General features: G+C 38.4%; 1 protein-coding gene across 5 annotated transcripts in view; it reads left to right on the top strand.

Moving 5' to 3' along the window:
• Nucleotides 1-2,052: 2,052 nt before the first annotated feature.
• Nucleotides 2,053-25,802, top strand: part of Adgrb3 (adhesion G protein-coupled receptor B3) — a 697,560-nt gene continuing 673,810 nt past the window's right edge. For 4 of the 5 annotated variants that reach the window (XM_013072656.3, XM_004846114.4, XM_013072655.3 and 1 more), the window contains exons 1-2: nt 2,053-2,191; nt 4,646-5,417. In XM_013072656.3, the coding sequence (XP_012928110.1) occupies nt 4,661-5,417 (757 nt within the window). In that variant the 5' untranslated portion in view covers nt 2,053-2,191; nt 4,646-4,660. Of the gene's footprint in view, nt 2,192-3,340; nt 4,066-4,645; nt 5,418-25,802 lie in introns of those variants that run through there. The other variant, XM_087204896.1, reaches the window with a different exon arrangement.

The raw sequence follows: 25,802 nt of genomic DNA, 5'->3' as shown, positions 1-25,802 counted from the left end.
GGAGGCCAGAGAGCCCGGAGTGGACACACTACTGTCCTCTGCTTGCTGTCGAGTCAGGTTTCAGCGAAGCTTCCACGCGGAACGTAGTGTGGACGTGGAATAAAGTAGATCCGCCTTGTCGCCTTTGGATTCTGCTGCTGCGTGGATCCAGAGACCAGATCATCCGTGTGTGGCTTTTGTGACTCTTGATTATGACCCCCTAGGAAGTCAGGGAATCCTGGGGTTACTGGAGACCGTGCCCTGTTTAGCATATTTATCACCTACAAATCATCTGCTATAAATACACCTCAGCGCGATCATCCTCAGGCCGGCTCAGTCGCCCGCAGTTTATGAAGGTTATGGGAAGCAGTGTGAAGGGTGATGAGCTTTATTAGGGTGGCTCTCCATTCTGACCCACGCATCCTACTGCATCCTACTTGAATGCAAATGATCCAGGGAATGAGTTCCTTTCCATTTAGCATTCAGTCTTTCTAACTGTCCCCTTCACCTGTTATTCTTATGCCACTGCACCATGACGTTAAGAATTTCTAAGAAACGGAAAAATCGCACTTGAAAGATAGTGTGAAAAATCCCTAAAGGCAGAACAGAAGTCTATCTAAACCTTAATTACTTGCTTTCTTTCCTTTTTAAGTGTAAATCATGCAAAACATTTTCTTTTTCTCCATTTTTATTGCACATCTAGCATTAATCCTCTTTTTGGCTTTAATAAAATACAGAAGGCACCAAAACATCTTGCAAATATCATGACGACAATGTCTGGAAGTTGAAACAAATGGAATGCATTTCTCGTTTGTATTGCTGAATTTTTTTTTTTTTAAGAAAATACGTTTGCAAAAAAAAAAAAAAAGAAATACGTTTGCTTTATACACAGTTTGGGATTTTGCCCCAGACAAACCTTACATATTCCCTGAAATGAAAAAAAAAAAATTGTAACAAACCAAAAATGACAAAACCACAGCGGCACCCGGGCTGCGCCGACTGCTGATTCGCCCCAGCACAGGGAGCCGCCGCGGGCTATCGCGCCTCCTGGAGAGCGCCGCGGACAGCGTCCTTCCGCCGCCACGGTCCCGGAGCAGAGGCCGAGGTCCAGCATCCCAGACAGGCTGGGAGTAAGAGGCCGCTGGCAGCTCCCTGTCTGCACTATCAACCTCTTTTAAAAACGTGTTCTTGGCTAAAGGACCGCCCCAGGAGAGAGGAACAAGAGGGGAAATCTCAAAAACGCAGAGGAGGGACTTAGAGAAAATGATGCAAAACTGCTTTATTCAACTTCGCCTGCCGCCCCAGCCGCTCACCGCTGGGGAAGGCTGCAACCCAGTAAACGAAGCCCTCCGGCCCCCGACCTGGCAGCAGGTCTGCAAAACCCACCCGCAGCGCACACCCCACTGAGGGCGCGGTGGGTGAGGCCCGCTCGCCCAAGCCAGCGGGGAACTGGCCGGAGGCGCGTGCACCTTGGCCCCTCCTCCCCGGTAGCGTCTGCTTCCCCCGCTCCTTGCCACCCCAACCTGTTTCCAGGAAACTTGAATCGGATTCGGATAGCAAAAGTTTTGCCCCGGACCCCGCTGCCCGCGGGACGCCCGGCCCGGCCCGCGGTTACCTGAGCGCCGCGGAGAGAGCGGACCACCGCCTTCGGGGCGCTCAGAGCGCGCGGGGGACGGGAACGCGAGCGGGCGCGCTCCCGCCGCCTCCGCTCTGGCTCGGCTCCCCCCGCGCGCTACCCCGGCGGACGCAGCCGCCGCCGGCCCGACCCACCGCTGGCGCGCGCGCCACGAACACGCGCCCGGGCACGCTCCCGAATCGCTGCTCCGGCCGCGCTCGCTCGCGCCACCCCCGCCCGCGCCCGACGCCGCGCGCTCCTGTGGGCTCCGGGGACCCAGCGCGAGCGCCGGCGGGGAGCGAGCGAACAGCCCGGCTTCTAGCGCCCGCCTGCCGCCGCCGGCCGGTGCTCTCGGCGCCTGCTCGCCGGCTCGGGGCTCGGGTCCGCGGCTGCGGCGAGGGGCGCTGCCGGCCCCGACCCCCGCGCTATTATTTTCCCTTCTCCACGCGTGCGTATCCAGACCTAAACCCCGGTTCGGAGCCGAGCCGGGAAGATGGGCAGCGGCGATCGGCGGCCGCGGGGCGTCTCTCCGTCTCTGCTGCTGGGGCGCCGGCCTGCGCGGGTGTAGAGCGAGATCCTCGGGCTCTGGCGCGCACGGTAAGGGGTCCGGGGCTCCGGAAAGTTGAGGAAGTCGGGCTTTGCGGGGACGCGGGCGGGACGGACGCTCAGCAGCCCGGCCACAGCCCTACGCGATCGGGGCGACTCCAGGGGAGGGGGCGGATTTCAGGGTGCGGGGAAGTTGAGGTGAGAGGAGGCGTCGGGTCCTCCTCTGGGGAAAGCGGATCCGTGGGGCGATGGCGCCGTCTATGTTCCACAGAAGTCACCCGGAAAATCAGTTCTGAGAAATAGCTCAACTCAACGCCGGTCTGCTTCCCAGCGAGACAGATAAATACATACATGAATAAATAAATGCAACATCCGTGAGACCTCGGGGGCAGCCCTGCCATCCACCCCACTCCTTCTTCAGGGGGGAAACACTTTCAACAGGCCCCGCAGTCCCGGGGGTGGGGGGCGAGGATTCTTTTTCTGTTGTTATTTAGAGCGAACAAGACTGCACCGAGGGCGATTAAAAATAGAGTGTTATATCGAGGGTGCTCCCCCGAGCAGGCATGCGAGGGGAATCAGAGCTGTTTCCTCACTCTTCCCAACCGTTGACGAACACAGCATTGCAGACATGCACTGTGAAATGAATGGAAGCAAAAGTACCGATTTCGTAAGGAAAAGAAATACGACCTCTTTTGAGTTCCTGATTATGAGATGAAGCCCCCTCCAAGGATGGAATTCCTAATGTAGACACTTATTGTCACACTGGCTATCCACGCCTACACTCTATCCCGGAGAACGCTGCGCAGACCTGCATTGCCTACAGAGTGCTACAGCAGGGAAAAAAGAAAAGAAAGAAAAGGAAAAACAGAAAAGAAAAATAATGAAATTATTTCCGGCATTTCCTCCAACTTTCCCCATTTTTTGAACCTTTCAGTGCCCACTGACTTTGTTTTCTCAACAAAAAACGTTACTCGGGAAGTTATATGCTTCTGACAACTGTTTTGATAGTCCTAGCAGTTCTAGGGTTATTTTAAACTGCTGCTTTACAGAGATTTAGGATTGGAGCTGTTTTTGCCTATACTGTGACAGAGAATTTTAGTTATAATCTGTAAAATGCAGATTTATGTTCAGGGACTTCAGCCACTGGGTTTGGGGTGCATGCGTTGCTGTGTTATGCAATGGGAAGGGAGAGGGTTTGATCCTTCACTTCAGAGAGGACCGGGCAAAGAAGGCATGAGAGCTCTCCTCTGTCTGCCTGTTCCCAGAAGAGTGAAAGAAACAGCAGCCTGAAGTTAATTTTAAAATTTACTCAGCATCGCTTTTATTAGCAGCTCAAAGGCTAAACAAAAAAAGCAGTGCCATTTATTCTAATAAATAACTTCTTAAAGGGTAAAACTGAAAAATATTCAAGTTATTTTTGGATATCAACTTACAGAGGTAAATAAAATCAGGGTCTACTGTATTATGAAAGGCAGAGTACAAATAAATTTAAAAGGGCAGAAGAGAAGAGCTTTGGAACTGTTTTTGTGAGGGAACAATTCAATAATTGAAATCCACTAGGGGAGAAAATGCTGTCATCTGCCCTATGTAAATCTTAAATTATAGTAGAGAACTTGAGAAAAAATAACCCTGACTTCAGAAATAAAAATGAAGAGACGACAGCTAGGTCAGTTACTGCAGTTCTGGGATTTTTCACTCACATGGCCTTTGGATGTGGATCCTGATACAGAGGGGCCGGCTCACTGGAAGGGCGGCCTCAGAGCCTGAGTCTCAACGGGGTGCTACTCTCCAGGAGGAGTCTTCCCGGTCTGTCTCCCCACTATGTCCTTTCTCAGAGCACGATTTTAAAATCCTGTCCGTCCCCACGAACGCTCTTGTTTTTGCAAAGGAATTTCTCATCGGTTCCCATGGTGGCCCCTGCAAAGGCAAGTAGGGGTGTTTGGGAGAGGGTTGCTCCATCTGGAACGAATTATCGTTTGTGCTTTTAGAATTCTGGCTATGATTTATCGTAATTACTTTTCACATTTAAGAGAAAACAAATAATATGGTGACAGCTGCTTCCAGATTATCAGATTAGATTTTGTGTGATTCTGTTTACTGCAGGCAGAGGACTGAGGGAGAGATGATTGCGTGGATTCATTAAAAATGTTGCAGCAATTAACCTTCGGGTTGTGATACTTAAAAACCCCGTGTTTTCTTCCCTTTTCATTCGATAGATTGATAACATAAGTGAAGGAGGTCCTGGTGGATAATTTAGGGCATTCCTATTAATCTATTAAATGTTATTTTTTAAATTGAATGTTGAGAATTTGACCACGTGAGGGCGCTGTTCACACGGCAACAGACAATTTCCCAGCATTATAAAATAAAAACTACCTGCCCTTCTTTTAAAAAGGGTTTTTTACTGAAATCTTGAAAACATCTGGCTGTAATATTGGAAGCAGTTTATTTTTTCAATGCGGGTGGACTCTGGCTTGCATTTTACTTTTATTACCATTTTTACAGGCCAAATGACATAGGATGAAGGCTGTTCGTAACCTGCTGATTTATATATTTTCCACCTATCTCCTGGTTATGTTTGGATTTAATGCTGCCCAAGACTTCTGGTGTTCAACTTTGGTGAAGGGAGTCATTTATGGATCGTATTCTGTAAGTGAAATGTTTCCCAAAAACTTTACAAACTGCACTTGGACGCTGGAAAATCCAGATCCAACCAAATACAGCATTTACCTGAAATTTTCCAAAAAGGACCTTAGCTGCTCTAACTTTTCCCTGCTGGCGTATCAGTTTGACCATTTTTCCCATGAAAAAATAAAGGATCTTTTAAGAAAGAATCATTCTATAATGCAACTCTGCAATTCCAAGAATGCTTTTGTTTTTCTACAGTATGATAAAAATTTTATTCAGATACGTCGGGTATTTCCAACTGATTTCCCAGGATTACAGAAAAAAGGGGAAGAACATCAGAAATCCTTTTTTGAGTTTTTGGTGTTGAACAAGGTGAGCCCAAGCCAGTTTGGTTGCCATGTCTTATGCACTTGGTTGGAGAGCTGCTTAAAATCAGAAAATGGGAGAACAGAGTCATGTGGGATCATGTATACAAAATGCACCTGCCCTCAGCACTTGGGAGAGTGGGGCATCGACGACCAGTCACTGGTTTTGTTAAATAATGTCGTGTTGCCCCTGAATGAGCAGACCGAGGGCTGCCTGACCCAGGAGCTGCAAACCACACAAGTCTGCAACCTTACCAGGGAGGCCAGGCGCCCACCCAAAGAAGGTAAGTGCCAGAGGAGTGGGGAGGAGGGCCGGGTCAGGCTGTGGCGGTGGGGGGGGGTGCTGCTCCCCTCCCCAGGCCTCGGGTTGCCCCCTTATCCTGGCATCTTGGATTCACCGGGTTTGTGATCTGCACCGACAAGGGTGTGTGAAGCTAGTTCGGCCTTTGAAGATGTTGGAGCTGGGGAGGTGAGCACAGGATGGATCCTCAGTGCCACAGAAGTGCGGGGAGAATACTCCGCAGAAAAGAGCTGCAGAGATGAGAAGCCGGTTTGCTCTGGAGGCCCGGGAGGGGCGAGAGGGGCCCTTTATCTGGGCTGCAGCCTCTTAGGAGCCCTGCATGTCCCGCCTGTGAAGTGGATTTCTCCCTTCTTTCTCCTCCTGGGGGGCACAGCCCCTTCACTTCCTTCCCCGGCCCCCTAGCCTGTCCCCTCCTGGACATGAGGCTGCGTGGCCCAAAGGTAGCAATCAGTAGCAAGCCTGTTTGGACCAGGTAACTTCTTGACCCCTGAAGATAGGAGCCCCCTCTTTAGAGGCTGGACTTTCGAGGTTCGGTGGGGCAGTAGAAGCACACTGGAAGGCAAACTGGGGGTGTTCAGTCTGTCAAGTCACCTTGACAGGGAATTGGGGGGTGGGGATGAAGAATGAAAACACAGACTGGTCCTTTAAGACTCCATCTGCCTCTTGCAAGTGGTTTTTGTTTGTTTGTTAGTTTGTTTGTTAGCTATCTTCTTGGTCCCTGTTGATAGGCACAGGGAGAGGGGGAGCATCTCAGAGGTGAGCTAGCTGGAAAAAAAAAAAACACTGTGCAGTGGAAATGCGGAGGGAAAATCAAGTACTGGAGTGATTGTAGCCTTCACCCAATCCCCAATGGGGGAGCGATCAGAAGATTTGAGATTGTGGATCCTGTTAATAATGCAAGAAGGGGTGATATATTTTGAGAAAATGACTTTCCTGCTTGGAAGGTTAATGGCTGTGTTCCATTCACTTGTGGAAGGAGCTGATACATATTCACTCTTGCTGCCCAGCCCTGCAGCCAGCGAGTGTGTTGATTTCTTATGCAGGAAATGTTTTGTGCTTGCCACAAAGATCCCAGTCTGTGGAAAGGGACAGCCAAGCTCCTGTCCCTCTTTCCTTCCCTTCCCCCAACAGAAGTTGCCTTTGTGGCCAATATAAAATTGACACGTTGTTGGAGGATTTTCTTTAAGGGGAGCCAAGGCTTTGTAAGGGGGGCCTGGGAGGGGAAGCAGGAGCCTAACTAGCTGTGTGCAGTTTCTCTGCTGCTGAGATTTGGGGGATGGGAATTATGGAAGTACGAATTATGGAAGTGCGATGGCAAAGGGGAAAGACCTTTTAGGAAATAAATGCAGGCTCATGGCAAAATCAGAAATGTGAAAACCTCAGATTTCTACAGTTCAGTGTTTCCCTAACAGCTGTGACTGAAGAAAAATAAAGTAGTTTTAAATTACAGGAGTTCTTTTCTCTAGTAAAATCCCAGAGAAGCACTTGCAACTGCAGGGATGGTATTTAACACCATTTACAACTAATTAGTGTCCCCTAGAATACGAAGCTACAGTACACACAGAAAATGGGATGTTCCAAGAGGGCTAATAAAACAATTGACATTAGAACCTAAGTTTTTTTTTTGTTTGTTCTATTGTTTTAATAAAACTTAGGCATGCATTTCTTTTCAGTTCAAATTATCTTATCAGCTGGACTGCATGTGATGGTGGAAGTGAATCCAATTTTAATTCCCTTCCTTCTGAAAGATAGCGAGAGACAGAATCAAAGTTGTGTGCACAGTGGGCAAGATTTTCAGAGAATTTGCTAGTCGTGGTCATGAGACAAGGGCTGAGATGGTGTGGGGCTTCTAGAAGGTGTGCTGGTGTCCGTGGAGGTGAATGAGAGGGATATTTTAGACATTAGATGTATGAACCATATGGGAGAAAGTGTGTTTCTTGTGACTAATCAGCTGTCACATGTGAAGGAAATATCTTCATCAACAAAAAAAGATCACATTAAGATTATTATAGTGCTGGTAGAGCTGAACTAGGAAGTTTATATAGTAGGGAAATTATTCTGTACCAGTGAAATTGCACAGCCTATATCTTCTGAATTCTGATTTTGTGATGTTTAATTGTTTAGTTAATGTGAGTTACACAACGAAGAAGAGGCAGTGCCTGGTGACGTGGTAGTAGCTATTGCACTTAAAGATGATATTGTTATTTACAGCATTTCTTACCTCGCTCAAAGAATACCTCTTTGGCTATGATGCATTGTAGGAAAGGAATGTGAAAAATCAAAAGTCTTATTTAGGGAAATTTATGCAAAGTATATTAAATCTTAAATATTTGACATAAATGATCAATGCAATATTATGAAAGAATTATTTGATACCATTTCAAATAAACTACCACATAGTGACTTTCCTAGGGCTTGAGGTTAATAATGATAGATAATTGTGCTGCTCATGTATAATTTGATTCATAGTTTCATCTTTTTTATGATAACATGAAATCTGGCTCCTAAAGTGAAGTTTTAGATTTTTTACCTCTATTGTATATTATGTGAGGGTTGATATTTTCTGTGGAAAAATGCTCAAACTATCCTGTACATCATCAAGGTTAAGAATAAAGGCAGCTTTTGACTTCCAATTCGTGAAGGTGATAAGTATTGACTAAGAAGATCTTGAGTAGAAACATTTCCCACCAGTGTTGCACCATAAAAGTGGCCCAAATTTTTTAGGAGACTCTTCGAACTTAGCTGACACAACTGCGGCCGTGAATGTTGACTATTGTGAATGTGTCTGTTAGACTCTCACAGTCAAATTCAGTGAGACCCCAGGAGACAGTGAACTCACAACAATGGAATGTCTACTTTGAAAGAGGATTTCTACTACAGTCTTCTTTAACAACCCATCCATATACTGAATCCATCCATATACTGAAGGGTTTCACAGCCACATAGTACCAAGAAAAAAAGGATTGTTTTTAATGAAACCAACAATTACAAAATACAGAATGTGCTTCATAAAATACTCAATTTGAGTACATTTAAAGATTTGCTTAAGATCATATTTGACATAATTGAGGGTGATACCTGTTTATAGAATCTTAGTTATCATCCTTCCAGTTTTTATGTGAAATTGTGGAAGCCAAGTAAGTTTGAAAAAAGTGAAGAATTTTTAAAATAATGATGTCATATTTCAAACAGTTTTTGTAACCCTGTCTGCATAAAATGGATATAATAACTTTCAAAAGAAAATTCAAATAACATTTGTATTTACCTGGTTTTCAGATGCAAGTGTGGGGGTAGATCGGCGCTTGTTCACCAAATCATCTTCAGTTTGCCTGAAGGCTTTATTACACTAATGTGGCCTTTTCATCAAAATGATTTTGGATTACAGAGCTAAGATAGGAAATGTGACCTAAGATCTTACCTACCTTATCATTTCATTTAAAGTAAAATAATTAAAATGGCTTGAACAGAAAACTTCCACACCAGGATATCTGAATCACATAATGGGTCTTAATGGAATCTTTGTTTCCTGCTAACATCAATGGCTGTACTTATGTGGAAGGAAATTGGGGTCCCTGTATGGATTCCAGGATCACTGAACACACTGATTTGTCTTGCCACTGTTCCTCTGCTAGTCCTTGATATTCTACCACCCAGGGGAAGCCTCACTATGTGCCTGTGAAAACTGTAGCTCATATTTGTGTGTTTGCATTTTCAGACATGTATTTATATAATCTTGAGGAATTTTCATCACCATCCCTTTAATTGTCCTCATGTCCTGCTACTTTTGTCCTTACTTTCCTTTTTGGTCCGCTCCTCTCCCTCCTGTTGATACTCCTTTGCTCTTACTTCCTTGCTAAATGACTGCCATGATACCTCACTCCTTATTAGAAAGTGAGAATAGACTCCATCTGTTTTTCCTTGAGGAAGCAGCGCCTGAGAGTTTGTCCTGCTTTTTTCTGGCTTCACAGCCCTTTGCACACACTGCACTCTGTCCGAGCATTTGTCACATGGCAGTGTGATTTTCCATCTCTATTCTCATCTCTCTCCACCAGACTTTAACTTCTTAGAGTAAAAAGACTGGGATTTTGTAAGCCTACAGCGTTCTAAACAGGGCTTTGGTAAATATTGGTTGGAATGAATGATAAATGAACAAAAACAAATCTCAACAGGAATGGTAGCAAATTGATTGTAATCAAATAAAAATACTTAGAAAAGTTTGCATCTTTTGCTTTTCCTTCATTACATTTCTACCACCATTAATGTCATTAATGTATTATTGATGGCAGTTCCTGATCTCAAAGTTTTCTTTAGTAACATTTTTAAAAGAACAAAAAAATAAAATCATTGAGAAATATTCTCAATATAAAGCTAATTTAAAATGTTAATGATAAATACAACTTCCCGTAGATTGCCGTTTAGGAAAACAATGATAGAAAATTTGCCAGTTTCTGTCTTCATTTCTCTCTCTCCTGACCCTTTCGTTACTTGTGCAGTAATAACATTTCCCAAACCCTCTCTTCTATAATTTGAAGATCAACATATGTAATGTCTTTCCAAGAAAAGGAAAAGAGTATTTGCGTGTCAACTTCAGCGCTTCTGTTGTTAATTCTTGATTTTGAATTATAAATGTACCATACAGTAATTTTCCATATCACTAAAATTATAGACCTGGTCAAGTAAAATGCCATATTTTTTCCTTTTACCATCTTGGAATTTTGCCAGCCAACTTAGGAAGTAGCTCATATATGCAGTATTTAATAAAAGTGCAGTAAGGGGCAACATATTTTCATTGGCAAAAGATAAAAAGTATTAAGTGGCACATGAACATTTAAGTGAGGTGTGTTTGTGTGTGTGTGACATGTGGATGCACACCTGTGTCAAAATGTGTTTCTACTGGTTTTTATCACAGCTGTAGATAAACATAATGCAGATTAGTTTTCTCTCAACGTGGAGATAGGGATTTTATTTAATGTGGAATGCAGCTTCATGTATACATTTATTTACTTCATTTCCTAATAGAAGCAAATACATGTTAAACTGATGTTTTGTGATAGGTAATTTTATCAAATTCAGTTTTCTTTAGAATCGATCTAGTATATATTACCTATAAAACTCACCCAACACTTGGGTCAGAAATTAGCATTCGTTAAAAAAGCAAAATTTTCTTACTTTTTAGAAAGAATATGTGCTGGATTTTCAGATCAGGGAGCAGAGAGAGCCGTATTTTATCTGCTCTTTTAAACAATACTGTGTTGCTCTTTATCACTGGTTTCTTCTCAGATTTGTAATGCTTGATAATGGGTCTTTGTCAGGGTATAAGTAAAGGAGGAAATGACATCAAGTAAAAGAAAACAACTAAAATTAGTGGCTTGGGATATTTTAATTCCTATCAGTGACTGGAAATTTCTTCTCCATTCAATTAACTAATAAGAAAGCAGAGAAGTGTTAAAAATGTCTAGGTGTGTTACTTCATTGAACACACCTAGAAAAGTATGAAATGAAAGGAATGATTTGACGTATGATTCACCTGAACGCCTAGAATGACTCAGCCAGCTAGGATCCCTTTTGACAAGTGCCGGAGAGCAGGGCTTCCTGACCCACACTGGGCCCTGCCCATGGAGCACTGTATGAATGAGGTCGGGAAGTGCTGTACAGCACATGGCACAGTGGGGTCACTATCCATTTTCTCCCAAACCTCTTCCTCCAGCCTTCAATAGACCAAAATAACTGCTGGTTAAATACTCACATTAGATTTCAGATATTTTATAATCTTAGTATTTTCTTATGATGTGTTTAACTTTATAATTTATACATCATGAAGTAGTCCAGACATGATGGTATATATCTAGGGTGGAAAAATTACCTTAAAAATTGTTGAGCTGAGTTCACACAGAGCTTCATGTGTTTCTGTTGTCGTTGTTGTTTTAACCATTTAACTAATCTTCCACATACAAGACGGGTCTCCATTTTACTTTTGTTTTTTTTTGCTTTTGGATGAGGAAGAATAGCAAAGAAGAGAAGTGGCATTTAGTCATTATGCATTGCTAGCTGACAGGTTGGCCTACAAAGTTTGGAGAACCATTTGTGACCCTTATTTGAATGTGCAAATGTGTGTGTGGGGGGGGTGAGGGGTGCCTGTGTGTAGAAGAGTTAATACTATTCTTTCTTGGGTGTACTCATTGTTATACAATCATTTCTTTATTTAAAGATTAGGAATCTACTGAGAACTTGGCCTTGATGTGTTGTATATGAAATTCTTTCTTGATGAGTGTAAACTTGGGAAGCAGAAAAGGGAATTTGTGTTGGAAATTTTAAGAATGTTTTCCATTATTTTTATGTGAATATAGTTGAGAATCTGAATAATAAAACCAAATTTAAGCTAAGGGATGCTGTTAATAGTGAACTAGTTTAGTGTGGAAGGTGTAGTTCTCCAGTAAGATAAATAGTAGGTCCATAATTTAGAGTGGAGCCATCTTCCAACATATACATCGTTGGTGAACTAAATCTTCTTATTCCCATTAAGTTTTAAACTTTTAAACATAATATTTCTTTATGAAGCATTAATTTATTTAAATCTATTCTTTACACTTGCAAAAATAGTATGGTGTTTAGTGTATCTGATTGATTTTATCCAATCTTTTAAGTTTTATTTTTCTGTATTAATGCAATAGGTTCTCTTCAAATCAATGTAGCTTTTGAAACATTGTTTTTGTTCTTATTCATTGGCTATAAACAATATACTGTTAATAATCAGTGATACAGATTGTCATTTAATTATTTGAAGTAGCCTATAAATTGGGACAGTTAACACAGGGTGATTATGCCTCATGATTGTGTCTATATTTTGTATTAGATTTTTAAAAGGCAGCATTTCTAGCTCTTCAAGTTGATGGAAGCATGACTAATACATCAAATAGATCAAACTAGTGGGCTGTAAGAGTCAATGTAGGCCTGGAAAGCTGTACTTTGGGTATCATTATTGATAGGCAGTGAAGCTATTTAAGCTAAATTTTTCTGAGTATTTTAATCTTTGCTGCATTATACAAAATGAAGATTATATTTTGATATTATTTTCAAAAGAATTATCTTGAAACGCTAGTTTATAGTACATCATTTTGAAAAGATTTGACTTTGCTGGTATTTCTTTCCCTGAATTGTGATTAGTTATGACTCATCAATAAGACCCAAGGTCCTCCCAAAACTTATATGTTCAGACATTGAAAGAAAACCGAATAGTTGTCAGTACTCATTTGAAGATTCTGATATGTTCATAAAGCACAATTGCAAATACCACATGTAAGATTCCATAAAATACTACTTGCTCTGTGCTCAGTTGTCTTTTCAGCCAATGACCCAGAAGTTTTACTGACTTTGGAGACTGACCTAGTTACCTGTCAGAGTCACTAAGGTATTTCTAGTTTGCAGAGAAAGTTCAGCAGGTAACAAAGGCACAGGAAACTCATTGGTATGCAGCTGCTCGTCTCAAAATGGACTGAGTGGATAGGATTCTTTCCTGAAGTCACAAATGTTTGTTGATGGGCATTTCCCCAAAGCCAACTCCCTATAGCAGCTGCATTGTGCTTGGAACATACTGTAAAATACGAGGATAAAATGGCTATTGTTTGACTTTACCGTATTAAATGATGTAATTTACCTGCTAACTAATTCTGCATTTAATATTCTCAAATTATTTCTTCAAAACAGCAAGTTTCTTTGGAGACTGAGAGTTGTTTGGAGATAGAACAAATATGAGCATGAGAATGGCATGAGAACCAGATTACAATTTTTACTATACAATTTATGTATGCTCTACTATGCTTAGACATTGTACAAGTCGTGAGGACATAATGGAGTCCAGAGAAGGAAACCTCAGTGAAATTATTTTCCAACATGAGGTATTTTAGATGAGAGCGTTGTCACAGAGAAGTGTGCTCTTCTGCATAATTCAAACCCAGTGGGTTTGTACTAGTGTTCTGCCCTTTAAGGTGATTTTCAAAAAATTGATAAACTTTAAAAAATTAATTTTTACTGTTGCATATCTTAAAAGTAATAATGTGTTCCCCAATAAAACACACTTTAAAAGAGTATCTTTATCTTCATAGCACCCTTCAGAAAATAAAGTGAAGCATTTATTTCATAAATTAAAAATCTACAATAAAAACCTAACATTTGGGAAATGCCTTGCAGTTTGCACAGCTCTATTGCACATATTGTTCTGTGTGGGATACAATGTATGAGGCAAATTTTATTTATCCCCCTAACATGTGTCTGTCAAGCAGAATGCCCTAAAGGCCATGGTGTTCTTTTTTCTAAAAAAAAAAAAATGTATAATTCTTTTCAAATGAAAACTGGAGATGCTGTTAGACATAAGTTTTCTCTTTCTGTTTTTAGAGCACTTGAATTTGAATCATATATTCTGAGATTTATAAGGATTTTCAACCTTATCTAGTCCCAATTTTAACTGATTTGTAAATCATCAATCTTCAAACATCTATTTGGACATTATTTCATCTGAACACAACTGTTTTTGCAATTCACATTCAAAGATATTTCATTAGTGCAAAAGAGGCACAGATGTTTGATAGACTTACTTAATAGATCTCATCTTTTTTTTCATTACCGGGTGTCCAGCCAGGATAATACTCAAGAGTATACTTTGTTATGCTATTGATGCAGACTAGTCTACAAATTAGAGCTTTCATTCACTACATTATTGTTCTGTGTGGTATAAATTATTTAAATGAGATATAGGCCTCAAAAACTTTTGTTTTTGTCTAAGCTCATTTTATTTACTGTGTTCAGTTTCAGTCTGTCTACATTGATCATGTATCTTGGATTTGTGCTTTATTGTTGAGGGGAAATCTGTGTTTTGAAGAAATAACATCTTACATTTCCTGGTTTCCTTGATACCCTTTGAGATGGCCATCGAAGGTGGGACAAAGCCAGGCCAGGCTGTCTGTCCCTCTGTCTCCTCTCTGCTGGTCCTAGGGTGTGCACCACACCCTGCACTACACCCCTGCAGGCGCCTGGCTTCCTCCTTTCTCCTTCAGCCCCTGTGGAGGGCGGGCTGTCCACAGTTTCTAGCCTTGGTGCTGAAACAGCATGGCCTGTGCCTACTTTTTACCCACACTACCACAGTGACATTTACTATCATTTGCTTCTTCCTGCAACCTTGTGTGATAGAGGTGTATAGGTGTAGTAGTGAGATAGTTTCTCATTACCTGTGAGAATGATCTGAAACCAGTGTTCCAAATTTTCATCTTCTCATTTAATGTGCTAAAGTTCTAATAGGATAATGAATCCTTTTAGAGATTGGCAAAAGGACCAGTCCAATTGAGTAGAAGAAATAATAATTATGATAATAATACTTTAAAAAATTTGTGAAAATTAAAATCAATCACTTTTTAAGCTCAAATTAAATATGTTTTTAATCTCAACTTAATACTTAAATTCCTTTGAGTTTTAGCTCTCTAAAAGATTTTTCTATATTTATTTGTTGGATTGTTGACTGTCTAACTTCATATACATCATATATAAGTTTTAGAATGTTAACATGAGTCGAGAACACTTGCATTTCCCTGGAGATTCAAAGGAATATTTGTGTGGTTGGCAAGAAAAAGCAAGTAAGTTCTGGGCTCCCAAATAAAACATAAAAACTCCTGACAGATGATGATTTCACTCTAATTTTATATCATTATCAAAATGGAAACATAAAATGAAAATAGAATTTCACTTGCTGACTTAAGTTTTATTTTGCTTGTTGTTACTATACCTTGGAAAGCAAAACAGAAACAATAACAATAATAATAACACACACATACACAGTCACACAGAACGTTCACTCTGTAATTCATTTTGATGAAGGATCAAGGTAGCTAAGTTGCCCTTATAGTTTCATAAGAAAATTACATTTTTAAAACCTTTTTTGTGTGTTTATCCATTTGTTGCCTTTCGTATCCAAAAATGAGCTTGTGAAGAAAAGAATTGCCAGAAAAATAAAAGAAGACTGACCTTTTCTGAACTTATTTTGAAACACAGCATTATGATTGTTTTGAATTGGCAATATATAACAAATGTTGAGTGTATACTGGATATTTGGAAAACATTTCTTCTTATATTTCCTATTCACTGTAATTGTGCTGTAGAAAAGAGGGCACCTTGGAAGACAAAAACCTGTTTATTTATATAATGTTTCCAACAAAATCTGGCAACCTTTCAAAGATCTACTTCTGCCCAGTAGACACAGAAATTTTAGTTTATTTTGCTCCCCAGAGAGCTGAGCTTGCTTTATAGATATATCAGCCTGTGGTCAGCTCTCTTTGGCTGGCCTACGCTTTTATAACTTAAAAGACAAACAGTGTATATTTTTAAGTGATGACTAAGAAATTAAGCAATTGCTGGGCCTTTTTCAGTTTTTAGTAAGCTTTATTTTCAAATATGATGACGCAAACAGCTGTGGAGAAGTGTCATTTGATTTGGACCAGATCAGAACCTCTTAATAACTTAGCTTGTGGAATATTAAAAATCTACTCTTACAATGTTGGCTTCTTTCCCTTTAGTGGTTTCCTTGGAATTTTCTGATGATGGTATTCTGGTGTTTAATTGGCTACAAAGGGGATGAATGAATTCCAAGCGTAATAAATATTATAGGTGTCTGTCTCTGGGCTCTACATTTGAGACCACAGAAACCACAAAAATGGAGCAATGGGAATTCAGGAGCAAAGTAGAAATTGATCCATTACACCATAAGAACAGAGTTAGGCAAAGGAAATAAGTAAAAGGGATCGTATGAAATAATACTGTTGATTCCCTCTGTGCTATGGAACCTTTGTTTTCCTCTCTGTCAATAAAAGCCAATATGTAAGGGTTTTAAAATTTTAAATCAAGTTAAAAAAGAACTGTTTTGCTTGAAGTGGTCAGGATACCTAGAGCCCAGCCTAATTAGCTTTTCATTTTTTTGGTACTGGGGATTGAACTCGGGACCTTGCCTAATTAGTTTTTCTTGTGTTGGTCCAAGAGGCAATTGCTTAAAAAACTACTGTAGAACTATAAATCGTTATATAATGCTACATAAAACTACTGTTATACTCTTTCTTTGAGAAACTATTTGTTTCCAGTGTTATACTCACAAAGAACATGTAAGAACTGTTATTTTTACTGTGTTTTGCTGGGAACGAAATTCATGATTGGTCTGGGATCCTTCAGCCCACACATCTGTGCTTCATTTTCCTCTGTCCCCTGCTCTTCCTCACCTCACAGGACATTCAGGTTGGCCTGGACCTTGCCCTTCATCCAGCCCTTACCCTTGGCCAGCCCTTACCCTTCCCAGAGGAGCTGCTTGTTCGTCTTTTCCTCTTCCTGAGCAGCGTCCCTTCAGTGCTCTGTCCCTTCTTCACCACGTCATGCTGCTATCCCCTCCCAGGCATCAGTGCATCTGTTTCTTCCTGCAAGGGTTTTCCATGCAGGTTCCAGGGCAGACATGAAGCTTCTTCTCCACTCTGTCATGTTTGTCAGAAGGAGTTATGTGGGTGACCTTCCTTCTGTGCTGTCATGCAGATACTTCCTTCAGAACACATCTGGAGCCAGCTGGTCCAGCAGCTCCATGAGGACATGAAGAAAGGCCCCCAGCTCCCCATTCTGCTGCTCCTCTGATTCCAAACCTCTTCAACTTGTGCTCCCAGACAAAAACCTGCCTGCAAGTTAGCTTGCCCTAAGCAAATCTCTTGCCTGTGTACTAATTTTCCTAGATTCACACAATACTCATTTAGAATCATTTTAACTCTTTAATTGCTAAATAGTCAAAGGCTCTATGTTTAGATCATTATAAATGTATTACATGTGAGTTGTATTCATTCTGTCTCTTTTATTGATTGTTTTGATAATCCTCAATAGTTCATTTGCAAACATCAAGCTTCTTGGAATTAAAAAGTTATTAAGGCAATGAAAGTTATTTTTAATTCTCCTGGAATTAAAATACCTACAATGGATACTGAAAACTGAAGACGGCTCACGAAAACAGCAGAAAGCATATTCCAGTTGGTGTTCCACAGATACAACTATGTAACTGGTGTGTCATTAATGGTCTTCTCCAAATACTTTCCAGGTTTGTATCATTCAGGGTACCACATGTGGGAGTCATATTCATGCCCAGTGAGGTTTCTGTTGGGTCGTGTGAGTGACTGTCCTCTGGTGAGCAGCAGTGACATTGCTTACGTCTGAGCTGGCTTGTTTCATTGCTGCAGGGACACCCGGAAAGTTTCTTTACTTCTACTTACTTTTACTAAGTTTCTTTACAGGCATTAACACCTGCATCCAAGATATGGGGGTCCTCTGTCAGCCTTGGGTACTGGCCGGTTCAATTGAGAAAGACCCTTTGTCAATCTGTGGTAATCACTCAGTGTGAGCAAGGAGTGATTTTCCTGTTTTAAATCATTCAGGATTTTCTTTGACACTATAGCTTAACCTATTCTGTTACAGCCAGCCCAGTCGAGGAGAACGGAGGAGGAATTATGGTGACTCCACCCAGAGGAGCTTACCTGTGTTGGCTATGTGCTCCATGGTTGTACTGTGACCGTGGGCTGGCTGTGGTAATGTCACTGTGTTTGGTGAGGCTGGGCTCATCCATGTATATTCAGCACTGCACTTCGGAGAGTACTGTATTTGAACTTCCTATGAGCAACACTCTGCAATTCATTTTAGATATTTATCAAATGTTCTTGTGTTAAGTCTCTTTAAATTTCATAATAAAATAACCACCAAATCTTGTGTTTATAATGGAGCATTCTTTCAACATCTATTCTAAAAGTTGCTTGGGGTTTTCTATATTTTAAAACTGAAATTAGCGAGTAGGTATTGTGGTCTTTTGATGAGTCATGATTGTTACAAAAGTGGAAGACATTCATCTCAGCGAGGTAGTTCTTGCTGAAAGGTAGACTTTGTTCTTTGTCCTCTCTTTCTGCCTGCCAGCCTTTTTCATTTCTACTTTTTTTTCTTCTTCCTTCCCCTTCTCCTCCAGTATTCTTCTCTGTTTTCCTCTTTCATTTTTTTACTTTTTTACACACATAGACTATGACTTATAAACATTGACCTATAGATGAGACATGGAATTAATTTCCACAGAAGCTCTTATAGCATACACATATTCTTTTGTAAACAGATATCTCTGTAGTAGTTCATGGGAAGCTTGTGATCGCTTAATAAGCGCTGCTTCACTAATCTTAACAATTTTCTTGTGAGGTTAATTATGCAGCAATAATTAACTCCTCTTGAGTAGGTGGGCTTTTGTCAGAGAAGTATTCTTACCTCTCCTGAGAGGCGGGAGGGAAAAAGCAGGCTGCTGTACACTTTGATCAGGGAGGAAATTGTTCTTCCCGATGTTGGTGGTGTGTTGGCAGGCTTTGTTCTTAGGGGCCGTGCCTTCCGTTTATTTTCTTGCTTTTCCAATTCTCAAGCAATTTACATTATGATATGCTCATTAATTATAAGAGACACACTCCAGGAGTCAAGGAAGTGTACAGATGCCATTGAGCAAATGAGAACTTAAAATAGAAAACAAATACTTTATTTTTTTTCCTTATGTGTTCTGAAAAAATTCCAGGATGGAGTGAACAGTTTAGTTCCCACAAGTACATATGATAAGTAACATGCCCATGTGACACTCACACAGGGACACATTTTCATGACTACTTTTCATTAAAGATGTTATATGTGTAGGGAATGTGAAAAGGTAAACATTTTTCAATAGTTTGAGAATATTACCTGTTAAACTGCATGTGCTAACTACTAAATATACATTAAGCAAGGCGGACTTAGAGAAGACTGTTGGAATGCAAAAATAAAAAATACTTTCTGCTGTGGAAGCCTTAAACTTTAAGTTGATTTGTTTGAAAATTCATTTGAAGTCTTTAATAAATGTATCCAGAGCAATATTCTGTGTATCTCCTTGGAAATTAAAGATTTACTTATAATTTAAGAATAAATTATTTGCCAAATAAATTTCTAAAAGTGGGAAACAAGTATCAATTTGAAGAAAGGTCAATTTGCTTTTTCATTTTGAAAGGAATTGCATATATAATATTATAACAAGTTAGTCCCAAATTCTCTTTAATCATTGATTGTTACTTAGGAACTTTATTATGTACCAGATTCTACACACCCAACAGCTAGAAATTCGGTTTTAGGGTTTAGATATTTCCTTATGGAAGTTAATTTAATGTAAGACAAATATTGCTGTAGGACACATGTCATCATGGTTGAAAGAATTCTTAGGTTCAAATCCCAATTCACCATGTTTTGTTCTGTGGCCTTTAGAATATTATACACCCCTCATTGTAATTCAGCAATTTGCCCTCACTGTAAAGAGGTGATGGTTTAATGAAGAAATTTGGAGATTGAATGAGGTAATGCATGTAAGATACTTGACCGCACATACACAGGGTCCATCAATGCCTGGGCTGGATAGAATGAGCTCAATAAATGTTAAATCTCATTAACTTGGAGATTTGGGATACTTTACTGCAGTAGATCCTTTTAGTACAACAAATAGTTTTGTTTCACAATAAAAATTATTTAACGGACCTAAGAGAATTTAAAATATCCCTTTTTTTTTTTTTTGATCTACAAACCTCATTTTTTAAACATTCTCTACCTCTATCCAAATACTTTCATTCCTGAGAATAACAGTATGAGTTAAGTTTATATATGATATATATATATGATATATATATGTATTATACACACATACATACATTTTGGTTACTCATTTAAAAAATGAACCATTTTCACTACATCACCACTTTTTCCTTTCAAAATGAACCTGTCAGTGATACTTGTTTGTATTTGGCCATATAGGCCACTTCATCTTCTGGATATATTCCTGACAATATGTATGTCCTTTTGGTTTATACCAGTGGTGGCGAACCTAGGGTATGTTTTCTTTTAAGATAAAGGATGTTAACATATGAGTTGTTTTTTCTAAACTAAAACCTCAGTATTCAAGTTTCCTTGGTGACAAAGAAGTGGGTTTTGGGGTACAGATTGGGCCTTCCTCTCTAAAAGGTTCACTGTCACTGGCTCTAGACCTTTCTTTCTTTCTTTCTTTCCTTCTTTCTTTCTTTCTTTTTGGTACCAGGGATCAAACTCGGAACCTTGCACTTGCAAGACAGGCGCCGGAACCACTGAGCTAAATCCCCAGCCCTTAGACCTTTCTTGATGATGTTAGTATTTAAATATATTTACATTGTATTGCTTATATCATGTTGAAAATCCTTATTCTTATTTTTTTCCAAGGATTAGTATACATGTTAAGCTAAAGCATTTATGTTTGGTGTGCCAGGAATTTCTTTTTCCTTCCAGGCAGGCTCAGTTTCCTTTGAAAAACATCTTCCTGCTGCCCCCTTGTTAACATTTGTTTTTAGGCTTAATGTAGGAGAATGGCATTACAACATAAATCCATATTCCATTTCTGAAGGTTTGTTCTTTTTTAATTTCAATTTTATAAAACTTTTACTTTTGGATATTACAAACAGGAGGCTTAGATAGAGGATGTTAGTTTTTTAAGTCTTGAAAGTTTTTTGTATTTATGGAGTTCTTGAATTAGAAGACAAACAGCTACCTTCTGGGTGAGATTTTGCCATTATTACCTGAGCAACTTTGGACAAGTCACTTGTCTCAAAAATGGGTTTCACTTGCTTGCTATTCTAAAGATGAAAACGATTGTCTATAACTCATGGGATTGTATGGAAAGTAAAATGATAATATACATGAAAACCATGTAGAAAATATAAAGTAGTATCAGGAATGTTGTCAATGTTATTATTGCCAATGTAAATTATAAAATTGATGACAGGTGTTCATGTGGCTCATTGGCATGTACATGTATGGCAAATAACGGTCCTGTCCTATGATGATAAATATAAATTTTGAATGGTTTGCTGGGCTTGACATTGTTAAGATTCTCATCGTTTATTGTTGAACAAACATTTATTTCTTTTGTTTTTGTTTTCTGAATTAATGGAAAAATTAAGAATTTGTGCTTAATAATGAAACATTTCAAAGTTTCATTCCCACCCCTTCCTTCCACCAGCTTTAGGATCTGTGATAATTATGAACCACATTTTCTTCATCTGTACAGATCATCTGTGCAATTTCTTCTTTAAAACATTAGTTTAGACACAAAAATATCTAAAAGTAATGCATGAGTAATATGAACTAGGCAGTTCTCTTAATTCTCCTAGTTTTTTAAAAACAATTCAAACCTTCAGTTTTGGACTGCCCAAAGACAATGAAGTATAGTGACTTCCATTTTATTCACTTTCAGATTTCATCATCTGTAGATTAAGATCAAAAACTTGATGAATCACGTCATAATAAACTTTTATCTTACATCAATCAGAAAAACATCTTAACAATGAACACATCCCTTCTTTTCTTTTGTTTCCTTGGTCAAGTGTTAGAGGAGAATGACCATAGATGAACTCATGGAAAATTTGTCCTAAGTGTTAAAAGAAGACTGGGAGAGACTGTAATTTTACAGAACAATTTATTTTCTTTAGGAAGAAAAGACTACATATAAATAAGCATCTTTTGTTATATCAATACATTAAAAATTAAATGTGTTAATCATTAAGGAATACAGTTTTAGTAAATCACAAACAAACTAAAATATGGAAACATGTAGATTGGGTTTCCTAATTTCATGGAGTGTTTTCTATCTTTCCTGAAAAGACTACAAATAGGAATCTGTCCTCCTCTTCCGGTCATGGAGTATTTTAGAGCCAGCTGTGCTGTTGTTCTAGTCGGATTACTCAGCAAATTTAGTGCAATATATAAAGAATACAACTGCCTGTGACTTTACATTTAAAATACTCAACTTTTGAAATGTTGATAAATATAATCACTTGGAAGTTTTTTTTTTAAAAATCACTCAGTTTTGAGCCTTTGAAATGTGAAAGAATATTAATAGAACTATATTTAGATTTTTAAAACAGATCTTAATTCGGGCATATCAGTATAAAATATTTTTATCGACTAATTATAGCTTACTACATCTGGCTTGCACAACTTAATGCCCTTGTAATAAACTTTTGTGTTAAACTGTCATCTGTGAGGAATGTCTACTTTAGTAATCTAGTAACGGACATTTGCCATGTATGCTAGATCTTCTAAAGAGAGTCCAAATGGGAATAAAAACCAGATAACCTATAATTTTTATTTATTTATCTGTGTATAATACATTCACAATACCAATGAATCTCTTCCTATATATCTCATATAATTTTAGTTGCTACTGCTTTTAGTCTTCCTGAAGAGCCTGATGAGAAACCTATTAAAACTTTCCTTTTCCAGATGAAATACCTGAGACACAGAGAGGTTAAGTGCCTTGCCCAGTGTCATGTTGAGAAGGGTACACTCGAGTTCAAGTTCATGCTCTTTACCCTTACCCTGTGCCACCACTCTGTAAAAATAGATGAAATCTAATACTTTTTCAATAATTCAGAAGGCACTCAACGAGTGCAATCTTTTGTAACTATGAAATGTTTTAAAATACAGAAAGTTTTATTAAAATCTGTTAATGCTCTTTCCAATTTTTAGTATTTCCCAACTTGTAGGCTGCCTGTATTCTCAATAATATTGTTGCTCCCCTCTTTACCCAAGTCAGTTGTTCAGTCTTCAGTTTCATCTGTCCCAAAAATCTCCAAGTGATTAAAATTGGGATATTGATTTTTTAAACTGCTGTAAGAAATGAAAGCTTATGAAATACCTTACTAATATAAAATTTTTAAATTGTTGCATTTTCTGTTAATGTAAATATTCATTTAGCTATAAATGTAGTGTATTTTAATATATTGTTATGGAAAATTATGAATGCCTTAGGTTACAGGGGCATAGATGTTAAATGCTTTGCAGTTTAATTGCTTTGAACTTCATTTAGCACCACATTAATGCAAGTAGGTGCTTAATCTTTTCTGTAATTATGATTATAGAAGATCAAAATAAAGCTGGAATTATAATTATCTTTTCTTGTGTAAGTTAGTGATTTTAAGTTGGGAAGGTGTCATTTATATTAGACAAAAATAGTATATAGTTAGATTAAGCATCTCTAATACCAGAAGATACAAGATATGTATAAAAAGAAGAGAGGTGAAAAGTTCAATCCTTAGTTCAAGGAGCATTTTGTGTAATTTTTGTCTTTAAAATAATTTATCAGTATTTTTTTAATGCTCAACTTCTATTTGCCTGTCCATTGAAAATAATTTTCTGTTAGGAAAAAAAGCAAAATCCTGATGTCTTCTTACTAAAATAATTATTTGTGGAATTTCTTTAGTTGTAGTAACAATTATTAAGAATTGGCAGATGCAAACCAAATTTTTTAATGATAATGATTCAGTATTTTGTGGGGCTTCCTGATAGAAAGTAATTGAAGCAGTAATTTTTCTTCTTGTTTGTTTTGTTTTGTTTTGTTTTGTTTTTGGTACTGGGGATTGAACTCAGGACCTTGAGCTAAATCCCCGGCCTCTGTAATTTTTGTTCTTAAAAAGAACTCCCTCATTTATTTCAAGAAGAATTCGGAGACTTTATGTAGATTAGTATCAGTCAACCCCTGCCCCCAAATAATATAACTTTAAAGCTATTATCTGACAAATACATCAGAAAATTTATGGTTTTGTTTCCTTTTTTTCATTTATTGTTTTCTCTACTAATATATGCTAGTATAGCATATGTGTTCCCCTATTAGTAAATTGTTATTGATTTTAATATATGGTACCCTATAAACACGACTTTATATACAACACACACACACACACACACATATTCTGTCTGTCACAATAACAATTATTTTTATACTTTGTCATTGCTAAAGTGATTATATTTGAATTACTCCAAAATTCTTTTATCACGCTTATTATGCGGAAGGTCTTTAGGTTCAAGATTAAAAATATTCTAAAATTTGTGCAATTCAACAGATTAAGACAAACAATTTAGAAAACCATTCCATGGCACTTTACTCATTTTGAACATCTGGTTAACAGCTGGAGTGATGAAAGTTAACACACCAGTAACCATCTTTCACTCTGCTCCCCCTGCATACACAAGCACTAGGAAGGATTAACTACAATTAATTCTTGCTTTCTTTTGCCGTAGGGATTTACTTGTAAAAAGAAAAGAAGATTTGAGAATTCTTAACTGTAGACTATCTGCTGAAATTCATATGAAAAATATTAATAACATTGATTAAGACCAGATTTTAACTTAATTAATATAAATTCCAAAAGAAAGCTACCTCTGGACAGTTTACACAGATGGGCATGATAAAATGTCTTTTAATTAATATAAGCACACTTTAGGCCATAAACAATGTTACGGTAATAGGCATTAGCATTTTGGGAAGGATCTTAATGTTAAAAGCTAACACTTTGAAGATCTTTAACACATTTGGTAGGTTATAAACTTTATAATATGCAATATATAAAAATATTGATAGTATACAGTACTGTAAGTTATATTTTATACTTCGATTCTACCATTTTCATTTATTATATTCATGAGTTTGGGGTGCTTTCAATTAAAAATGGTAAATGAGCTTGTCTGTTGAGTTCCCAATGAAAAGCAGTTAATTTTCTAATTTAATTTAAAAGTAAGTAAACACAATAAGCTCAAATACCCTATGTAGAAGACACCACAAGTTGATCATGTGAATTTTCCTTTCAAATCACAAATTACCCAGTCAGTCAAATTAATATTCCAACATTTAAAAATTTTGCTCTCATATATCTAAATTTCAATGCATATTGTAGGGCGTATTTAATTGAGTGATATTTAAACATAAGAGTGAAACTTTTGTGAAATAAACCATGATGGACTTCTTTGAAAATGTCTGACATCTAGCCAGATGCTTCAGTAACATAGAAGAGATACTGTCTTCTACTCACTCTTTTACACTAATTCTGATTTTCAAAGGGCTTATCAGGGAAGGCATTGAGTTCCGCCGTGAATTTTTTCTCTTCAACAGAAAGTTAATTTAGCTCATGGTGTGTTACGATAGTTGTAGATAACATATATATATATATATATATATATATATATATATATATATATATAATAAAATGGATAAATGGTTGGAGGGAAATCAAGGGTCTTGGTGTTTTCTTTCTTTGTAGTCTAAGATTATTTTACAAAAAAAATACATGATGCCTGTACACAGTAGTTAAAAAATAAATAATTACTAAAATATATGTGGTGAAAGATTCACCTATACGTAACTGTAGCCATGTTGCAACATAGCTATTATGATTGCTACTGAGAAACCCTATTCGGTTTTTCCTGTTTGTAAGCAGTGATCAAAAACTTCAGTAAACATTTAAGTTTA

The sequence above is a fragment of the Heterocephalus glaber genome, unplaced genomic scaffold (assembly GCF_053883595.1).
Source record: "Heterocephalus glaber isolate CG9 unplaced genomic scaffold, H.glaber_assembly_v1.0 deba00000594, whole genome shotgun sequence".
Classification (NCBI taxonomy): domain Eukaryota; kingdom Metazoa; phylum Chordata; class Mammalia; order Rodentia; family Bathyergidae; genus Heterocephalus; species Heterocephalus glaber.
The sequence above is the reverse complement of the archived record's forward strand: the minus strand, read 5'-3'. Positions and strand labels throughout refer to the sequence as shown.